This window comes from Sphaerodactylus townsendi, linkage group LG12 (assembly GCF_021028975.2).
Source record: "Sphaerodactylus townsendi isolate TG3544 linkage group LG12, MPM_Stown_v2.3, whole genome shotgun sequence".
NCBI classification, from domain to species: domain Eukaryota; kingdom Metazoa; phylum Chordata; class Lepidosauria; order Squamata; family Sphaerodactylidae; genus Sphaerodactylus; species Sphaerodactylus townsendi.
The window spans coordinates 33,292,226-33,302,086 of record NC_059436.1 but is presented as its reverse complement, the minus strand read 5'-3'; the positions used below and the strand labels follow the sequence as shown (position 1 = coordinate 33,302,086).

Here is a 9,861-nt window from a genome sequence, read left to right as displayed (position 1 = left end):
CCCCCCCCAAACACCCTGTGAGGTAGGTGGGGCTGAGAGCTCAGAAGAACTGTGACTAGCCCAAGGTCACCCAGTTTTTGTGTGTTGGAGTGCACAGGCTAATCTGAATTCTCCAGATAAGCCCCCACAGCTCAAGCGGCAGAGAGGGGAATCAAACCCACTTTCTCCAGATTAGAGTACACCTGCTCTTAACCACTATGCCACTGCTGCTCCTTTTGTTGTTCTCTGAAATGTGATTGAACCTTCTTTGTTTTGCTGATAGAGACTAATCTGGCTATTATTGGTTAACATAATTTTATATATAGAGGAAACTCACACTTCTTGAGCTTGGTGCACTTTTATTAGGGGGTGAGCTGCCCAGAATGGGAAGAAAGGCAGGACACAATGACCACTAGCAAGCAGAACAAAAATGGAGCTCCCCTCCTGCTATCATGTGGTCCCCCTTTGCCTGAGTCATACAGGTGGTGCATCGGTCCATGACCCCAATAGCTAGAGTTGCCAGGTCCCCTCCAGCCACTGGCGGGAGATGCGGTGGCATAGGGACAGGATTGCCAGATACAGGTTTGGAACTCCTGGAGATTTGGGGATGGAGCCAGGGGAGGACAAAGACATCATTGGGGAGCAATGCCATACAGTTCAGTTCACCCTCCAAAGCATCCATTTTTGCAGGATAAATTATTTCTGTATTCTGAAGATGATTTCTGTACTCCCCAGATCCCACTTGGAGGCTGACATCCCTAACTAGCCCAGCAAAAAACAAAGGCTTTTTCCTTCCCCTGCCCTCTCCCACATTGTCCGTACTTTCAATTTGTAAGGAATTCTTTTCAGCCAAGGGAAGTACTCCAACATTTATCATGGGCACGGAAGGGATGCCAGCCTCTACGTGGGACCTTGGGATCTCCTGGAATCCAGTTCCTCTCCAGATTCAGAGATCAGGTCTCCTGAAAAAATGGATGCTTTGGAAGGTGGACTGTCCAGCATTGCACCCCAATGAGGTCCTTGTCCTCCCTCGGCTCTATCCCCAAATCTCCAGGAGTTTCCAAATCTGGATCTGCCAACCCTACCTCCCATCCCCCATCAGTGGCCGGGGGGTGGGGGGGGGACCTGGCAACCCGAGAGCAAGGCCACACTCGGGAGGGAACCGAGTAGGCTTCATCCCACTAACTCAGGAGACGCGGAAGAAGAGCATCCTCAGAACCTCAGCTCCTACTTTACAGAGTCTTCCGCATGGAATCCTGAAGTGAAGGGGCTCGTCCTTGCCTCTTTGTCCGTGAAGGGGTGACTAGAGAGTCCCGGAAGTAATGTTAGCGCGCACGCGTAGGAGCTGCTCGACCGGAGAGGATGTGAGTTGGCTGCCCGGCGCTGCCTGGGTTTGTTTCGCCCTTCTGTGCCTAATCTCGTTTCTGTCTCCCGTTTTCTCTCGCAGGGCCAAGGTCACCTTTAAGGTCACGCTCACCTCAGACCCGCGGCTGCCTTATAAAGTGTGAGTCTCTCCCTCCCCACCTTCTGAGGTTTGCGAGCCTCATCGCTGCGCACGCGCATCTTTGTGTGACACGTCGCCTCCAGTAGTTTTGGCCCAGCGGGAACTGACAAGGGGTGCCGCAGGTTGCAAATCTGAGGGTAACGGGGCTTGCGAGTGCCTGCGTGTTCAGAGCGCTTCACAACAGTTCTGCAAGGCTGCCTAGTAATATTCTCATTGGGGTGCTGTGTGGTTTCCGGGCTGTATGGCCGTGTTCTAGCAGCATTCTCTCCTTACGTTTCGCCTGCATCTGTGGCTGGCATCTTCAGAGGATCCTGTGAAGATGCCAGCCACAGATGCAGGCGAAATGTCAGGAGAGAATGCTGCTAGAACACAGCCGTACAGCCCGGAAACCACACAGCACCCCAGTGATTCCGGCTGTGAAAGCCTTTGACAATACAATATTCTCATTCTTCTGTGGCGCCTTACCCTGGAAAATCATGAGTTAAAGCAACATTTATTTTTCAAAAACGCAACAAGAATCCCCGCCCCCCAACTAGTGTTCTGAAAAATGTCAGGTAGGGGTTGTTTTCTGCCTTGAAGGCTGGTCTACCCTGTCCTGCCTGTTTGAAGGTAGCCTTCTTCACATGTTACAATGAATGTATATCATGCATGGGCATATGTGTACATATGTTTGTAAGAAAGAGCCAATACATGTTCACTTTGCAAAGGAAACTGGGACCAGTATCTGGATAAATGGGGGATTTAAATTACACATTGAGCTGTATGTGTGTTGTATGTAACATGAGAATGAATCAACACATATAAAGGAAAATCAAGTGTATGCTACTTGGATTTGCGTAACTTGTGGAAAGAGCTAATTTGGGAGGATTGGTGATGTGGGATAGTATGACCAGTAGCCATTCCTGGTTTCTCAGGTGCTGCTGTTCCTCAGTATGTTTAATTATGAAATGTTCTAATCCAATCAAAGTAATTTTTGTGGTTTTCTATATGTGGCAGGTTAAGTGTGCCTGAAAATACACCTTTCACTGCTGTCTTGAAGTTTGCGGCAGAAGAAGTGAGTGAGTTTCTGGCAATGTCTGTGTATCTGCTGTTTTATTTATTTGTTTTAAAACCTCCAAAGCAGAAGTGGATTCCGCATGGGCCAAAAACCGTGGTGTGAAAAGTGTGAAAATGGTGTAAACCCTTTTACACTGTTTTAAACCCTTTTACACCATTTTCACATCGCTGTTTTTGGCTCAAGCGGAATTCGCCAGTCATAAAATCAGAATAATAATTTGCCTAATCTGTGACAAAGTTCTATTAATATAAGTGTATGAGAAAGAATTATTACGTCTCATTCTGTTTTTAACATGTTCTGCTTCTGCTTCCTTTAGTTCAAAGTTCCTGCAGCAACAAGTGCCATTATAACAAATGGTGAGTTGTTTTGTGTGTATGCCATACCTTAGTAAAGTCTAAACAGGCTGAAAATCAGTGGTCAACATAAAGTAAGAGCATCTCCCCCACACCTCCAATCCCAGGTGACAGATCATCATTTCAGAAGAAATGTTGAGTTCTCTGCTCATGCATCCGTACCAGTAGAACGATAATGGTACAAGGGAATAGCTGGTGGGAAAAGTTGGACAGGCAACTGGGTGTGGCGTGGTCTTCACTGTGTATTCTTTGCCACTTAGAGTGTTCCTTCCATCACAGTTTCAGCCTCATGGGTAGAACTGAGACAGTGCCTATGATCTGACACGGCCCTTTCCCCATGCTTATTATTGTTTAAAAGGGCGTCTTTGGCAACTCGCTGAACTGTATGCTTAATGTTGTGTTCATTTCTATGTATAATTTTTATCTCTTTTTCCAGATGGAATAGGAATAAACCCTGCACAGACAGCTGGTAGGTAACAATCTGGAGTCTGGTTTTAAAAGTTTAATATGTTCTAAGTATTTAAAGCTGTTATCAAAAATATATATTCCACAGACCTTTTTCTATTTGTGTTCTGCTTGTTATCTCTGCTATTCATTGTTTCATCCTATCATTTTTATTGAAGGCCACTCCACCTTTGTGTGGAGTGGCCTTAATACAAAGAACAGATATTCCTGTGTATCTTTTATTGGGGTTGAGTCTTGCTGGACAACTTAAAATGGGCAGTGGCCACTCCGCCCATCCCCGCCCAGGCTACTGCTAGTCATGGAAATGTGACTAGGTTAAAATAAAAGTATAAAACTCTGAATATAAGTAGTTTTCTTTTACTTTTCATTAGGCAACGTTTTCCTGAAGCATGGTTCAGAATTACGGCTCATTCCCAGAGATCGTGTTGGGAGATGCTGGCCTGGACTTGTGACGAAAAAATATAAATAGCAGACTTGATCAGTAAGCATCTTCACCTATGACAAATTAGCATCCCTTAACATAATGCAGAGTATCTTACAGTTACACTTCCCTGCAAAATCATTGTGCAGCAGCAGTTTGCTTGCTAAGAAGAACAGCCTTGGAAGCTGGATATCTTGTGTCTCATCTGCTGAAAGTTTTAATGAAAGAGAGAGCTGTAATTGTTGCATCATCATCCTAGTGGGGAAGGACTTCTAAATGGGAGCCAGTTTCTGATATCTGAGTATAATTGCTCCAATCCAGTGATTCCTTGTGGAGGCCCCAGGGCACATACAAAAGCTCTGTGATTTGCTACGGCTTTCCTGTTCACTTAGATGTTGTTCTACGACCCTGAGCCAAGGTTTCTGAAGTGAACAGGAAAAGTCTTCTCATTATATGATTTTCCTATTTGCATGGGAATACAGGAAGGAGGATTTGATCTTGAGCTATCAGAATGTCCATAACTGTATTTAAGAACATATTTAATTGAATTAAGTACATAATTGTATACGTAGGAAAAAATAGAAGTACCGAAATTTCAAGAGCTTTGGCATTTGTGGCATCTATCCCTATAGTGTCTGATAGCTTTCAGTTAAATTCTTTGGACTTGCACCGTTATGAAGAGTTCTGTTCTACATTCCAGCCCAAAGAAAATTATTATAGCACTACTAGACTTTTCTCCCTAGAAATCACTGGCTTATTTATTAAAGATATCATACTGTAGGTTCAAGACTGCCTGTTTCTTACCATGAAATGCATTACTACATTTTACACTGGATGGCTAATAAATTTTTCTGTGCATGATTAAGCTTGTTGGGCTACTCAGTGCAAAAAATTGAGCAGTTGATGCTGGCAAGTTTTTGAAACGGGATGGGAAGGTGTCAGACTGAGATATCCGAACTGTATCTTTCCAAATCCCTCTGAATGTCTGACTGGTTTCAGTATCATTCAACCTTATTCTTTCATTTAGCACCCACACTGATCACATTATGATTGAGCTGGGAAGGAAAACAACCTCTGCCAGTCTTCTGTTAAACTCATCTTAAGCTCCTACGTAATACAGATGGAGTTTCTCTATTCTGTAGCCCCGAGGACGAATGAACTACGGTGACAACAAACCTGCCCCTACTGCAAGGTCTTTGTGTTTATGAGAATTCTTTTGTTAACAATGTTTTCTCTAAATTCTCCAACTGTTTGAATATTAATTTAGGTCAGGGAAATTTCTTCACAGGGAGACTGGAAGCTTTACAGAGGATTTTCATTCAGCTGCATATGCTCAGGATTTGCCCTGCAAGTGCTCCATGCTTCCAAGTGGAGCACCTGCACCACTTGGTGCAGGTGCTCCCTAAGTTTCTGTGTACAACTATGTTGCTGTGCCTCCCTAAGTTTCTAGTACAACTACGTTGTCTCTCATCTCTCTGAGAAGCAATATTAGCACAATCCTGTCCTATCAATAGATGCATATCTGCTGGTACCGCTAACCAGCTCACCTTGTTTTCAGTTACACACTTCTACTCCAGCAGCGCCTGAACAAGAGAATGTGTTAAAGAAACTCCAGTCCTTGACTTTGAGCCATCAGCTGTGATGTCTCCTTTATACCGTAATCCTAAACAGTTTCCCAGAAGTGAGCCTCACTGAATAAACCTCTGAAGAATTTTGAGTCAACCTTCTTAGCATAGCACTGTTAAATACTCCAGTGGGCCTTGACCATCCTACTATATGGAAACATTTGTTTGGCTGATGTCTCCTTATTCCCAGCTGTGGGGCTTTTGATGGGCTAATCTCAATCTGTAATAGCTCTGCTACTCCAATCCATTGTCCCTCAGTAATCCCCGTAAGTGAAATGTTTATTAGCTTTCCCTTGCTGGGAATACAACACCTTCTCTGCCTGTAAGTTCTTCCAGGAAGAGTTGTTAGAAGGATCCCAAAGACAGCACACAATGTGTTAAATTAGGCTGCTTCCGTTATACTAAATAATTAAAAGTGTTACGTACACAAAAAAAAGAGTTTATTAAAAGTGACCAATGAACAAAAACAAAGCATCCTCCCAATACAGAGGACAAAAATTAGGGAACAGTAATCTTGTTCCCACAACCGAGTTTCATTTTCCATAGCAAAGGCAAAAAAATCAAATTAATGGTAACACAGCATGGAGTTTGCTATGGCTTCTGGCTGAGGGCAGGTCCAGCAGTAGCTATGATGGAGGAGCTGCCCATGTTACTGCCCAATGTTATAAGTGTGGTGCCACGTGCAGCAGGCAACATGCCCTGGGGCAATAAATGTCTGTTAGTAAGAGACTCCCGGGTGTGGATAATAGTGCTGCTGTCATCCATGACCGATGGCACCCTGCCCAAGGTCTCCAGAGCACCAACCGCATGGCCTTTGGTCAGATTAACTTTCTCTCCCCTCTGTCCAACAGCCCGGTCACCCTTCATGGCCGTTAGTGTAGAGGTCAGTATAACAGTCTTGGATGTTGTCTGCAAAACAGGTCCTACTTTGGAATGCACCAGGCTGCAGGGTGGGCTGGAATTACCGGCCGGTGTTGAGGTGGCAAAAGTCACAGCTCCAAGAGGGGTGGCAGTGGCAGCAGAGGAGGAAACAGCAGTGCTTTGGATTGCTGTGGGCTTTACTGGGACAGAAGCAGCCTCTGCCATGACCGATTTTGTGAGTGCAGATAGTTTGGCATCTGACATCACGTACAGAGTCTTCATGGGGCTTGTGGTGGTTACTGCTGAGGAAGAGAGACAAGGGTTTCAGTTGAATCCTCAATACTTCCAAGTCCGAACAAAACCAGTGAGCCAGCTTGCTGCTGGCAGCCTCAGGCTTCCACTTATCAGCAGCCCTATTTGTAGACTTTCAAAATAAATGCAAGCCTTTTCCTCCACCCCTTGCTGCAACCTGAAAGTTGGCCTTTCAAGTGACTGGCCACCATGATTTTCAGACAAGGATATCCTGGTTCCCCACCTCTCATCTTCAGTTCTATCTCTTCCTACAGTACACCAGAAACCACTGAAAAAGCAAAAGGGCTATAATGGAGAAGATAAATGGTGGGACTGCATATGACCTTCCTGCCCCCAGATACTGGGGTGGTTAACTCCTCCCCCAATTCCCTTAATCATCTCTTGTACTAGCTGTTGTGGGTTTTCCGAGCTGTATGGCCACAGCCTGGTAATTTTTGCTCCTAGCGTTTTGCCCACATCTATGGCGGCCTCTGAAGATGCCAGCCATAGATGCAAACAAAACCTTAAGAGCAAGACCATGGCCACGCAGCCTGCAAAACCTACAACCACCAGTGGATTCCACCTTGAAAGCCTTCAGTAATACAACTCCTGGGAGAAAAAGCAAAGGGTCATAGCTCTGGAGACAGCATTTAAAAAACCAAAAAAGCTCTACAAAGTAAAAACCTGTCCAATGATTCTGGGTTGTGCAGACACATTGTATTCCCAGTAGTCTCTGCAATACATAGACTCTCTCTACCCCACCCAAGGACAGGTATTCCATCTGTTCAACATAAAGGAGCATAACTTCAGGAAACAGACCAGATTGTAATCTGTTCGGATTGCTAAATGCAATGCATGCTATAAGTGAACACAAACATCAGTGGTTCTAGCAGTCTGACGAAAGACAAATCCACTCAATTTAATAAGAACAAAGCTCTATCTCATAGACTTGGCAGGACTATTCCACACTATCTCTTACCTACAGGGAGTGTGATGGAGATTGGTTGAGACACTGAGTCGGCAGGAGGCATCTCTACACCAGCCTGGCCTTTGCCAAGTTCCACCTGAGACAGCAGTTTGGTGGGAGGCATGGAGCTGGATGCTGGGCTAGTTAAGTTTCCAACTGTGCTGTCTGGAATCTGGAAAAAAATTAAACATGAAACTGGAAGCAAAAACACAGGAACAGAAGACATTTTGGAGCATGAGGTCCACAAGGCTCTTCCATAAGAACATAAGAACAAGCCAGCTGGATCAGACCAGAGTCCATCTAGTCCAGCTCTCTGCTACTCACAGTGGCCCACCAAGTGCCTTTGGGAGCTCACATGCAGGATGTGAAAGCAATGGCCTTCTGCAGCTGTTGCTCCCGAGCACCTGGTCTGTTAAGGCATTTGCAATCTCAGATCAAAGAGGATCAAGATTGGTAGCCATAAATCGACTTCTCCTCCATAAATCTGTCCAAGCCCCTTTTAAAGCTATCCAGGTTAGTTGCCATCACCACCTCCTGTGGCAGACATATTTCCACATTTTCGATGCAACATACTAATGCAACAATCCCCCCGGGAACAAGAAGTGTCTAAAAGCTAATGGGAAAAGACCAGTATTGACAATTTACAACTCTGTAAAACTTCTGTGCAGCTTGTAGATTGACTGCAATGTATTTTTCATTAGGAAACCCCCCCATATTTCTAACTCTGAAACTTTGCAATAAGCAGAAAGCAAATACAGGGAGCTCAAGGCAACATATGGTATTCTCTCTTCATCGATCCTGCCCTCACAAAAACTGAGTAGGTTAGATGGGGGTGGCTGTCCCAAAGTTACCCAGTAAGTTTTATGGCTGTGGTTTGAATCTGGTGCCACACCAACCCTCAAGCCTCAACAGGCAGTTTCTGCAACTATTTCTCACGCACCTCTTTTGAAAGTTACCATTCTGGCAGCTAGAATTACCTGGGCTGGTTGCGGTGGAGGGAGTAGCAACTGCTGCTCTTCCAGCTGAGGCTGGACAGCTCCAATGGCTGCCTGACTGAGGGTGGTGACTCGGCTGGCCTGTCCCCGCAGCGTTACCGTGATTGTGGTTGGGGCCTTCAAGCCTGAAGAGAGAAGACAACACTCACTTGCGTGAAATGACTTAGAAGCACACACTTCATTACAGATAGTGGAGCCATTATGGCTGATGTTTTAGAAATGTTTGAGATTGCTCTTCCAGGGAGAGCTTTTTTGATATACTGGGCTTCCTTGCCCATCTGTGCGTTGCTGGAAAGCAAAATCTCAACTTCTTTTCTTGTAAAGCAAGCATTTGGTACTGCAGAATCGCATCTGCATCTCACCCTTTTCTTCACAGAGGTCAGATCATCTTAGTAACCTAGTGAAGCAGAGAACTGGTGCCTTGCTCACTAGATCACCCAGTTTCCTGGTTGAAGAGAGACTTGAACCTGGGGCTTCCCGCTCTAAGTCCAGCCATCCCACTACACTGACTCCCTTCATACGGCACTGAAAATATGTGCTAGCCTCATCAGCTAACAGCTACTGTTTTGTGTTTAGTTATTGCTTTTATGTTTACAACAGTGCAAGCATCTGAATGAAGAAACACGCTGCTGCATTCACAAGTAACACTGGCTCTGAGTGTAGCAGTGGTGTCTCAAACCAGTCAAGATTATGCCATTCTAATAATTAGGTTATTGTGACCTCCGATAAGATAACCTCACTACACCTACTGGTTATGACACACGTTGTGGTGCTAGTTCAGGAAAAAGGGACAGTTCTCTACTTGCTCATCACAGCATGAATCTTACCTGCCCCTTGACCAGAGATGTGAGCCAAGCCAGGAAGGCTGCTGGCAAGCTTTGCCAGCCCCCCATTTGTGAGCAGCTGGTGAATTGTGGTAGGCTTTGCATTTGCCGAAGGTCCAAGGGATGATAGGGATGTGGCTACTGGAATAGTACGGACAATTGTTCCTGTACTGGTGGTTATAGCATTTAAATTCTGGACTGGTGCCGAGGTCTTCAGGGCTGAAGTCTGCAAGGTACAAAAGTTATAGGAAGTTATACTGGGAGGAGACTATGCAATGGTGTATTGGATGGTGGGGACAAATGACCTGGGCACCCTTTCAGCTGTCACAGGGGGGAGGAGCAAGCAGGGGCTGACAAGGTGCCCTCCCCCAGCCACTTGCCCACCTGCTGCAGGCTACCTCCACATGGCCATCGGGTGCGTTTCCTGCGCTCTGGCAATTAGCCTGCACTTGGTGGTTCACTTTTTAAAAGTGGTGCTGGCGGCCAAGGGCTGCCTGGCAGACCGACCGATTGAGTGAT

The 9,861-nt window shown here is 45.5% G+C and overlaps 2 protein-coding genes across 10 annotated transcripts in view; one reads left to right on the top strand and one right to left on the bottom strand.

The window, feature by feature from the left end:
• Positions 1-1,277: 1,277 nt before the first annotated feature.
• Positions 1,278-4,640, top strand: UFM1 (ubiquitin fold modifier 1). The gene is made up of 6 exons (XM_048513408.1): positions 1,278-1,343; positions 1,427-1,483; positions 2,480-2,537; positions 2,857-2,896; positions 3,330-3,362; positions 3,730-4,640. Coding segments are annotated over exons 1-6 (288 nt in total). The 5' UTR covers positions 1,278-1,341; the 3' UTR covers positions 3,828-4,640.
• Positions 4,641-5,827: 1,187 nt separating this feature from the next.
• Positions 5,828-9,861, bottom strand: part of KANSL3 (KAT8 regulatory NSL complex subunit 3) — a 30,927-nt gene continuing 26,893 nt past the window's right edge. For 6 of the 9 annotated variants that reach the window (XM_048513400.1, XM_048513402.1, XM_048513396.1 and 3 more), the window contains 4 exons: positions 9,346-9,568; positions 8,501-8,643; positions 7,536-7,695; positions 5,828-6,567 (listed from right to left, as the gene is read on the bottom strand). In XM_048513400.1, coding sequence (XP_048369357.1) covers positions 5,996-6,567; positions 7,536-7,695; positions 8,501-8,643; positions 9,346-9,568 — 1,098 coding nt within the window. In that variant the 3' untranslated portion in view covers positions 5,828-5,995. The remainder of the gene's footprint in view (positions 6,568-7,535; positions 7,696-8,500; positions 8,644-9,345; positions 9,569-9,861) is intronic. The other 3 variants (XM_048513399.1, XM_048513403.1, XM_048513405.1) reach the window with 3 other exon arrangements.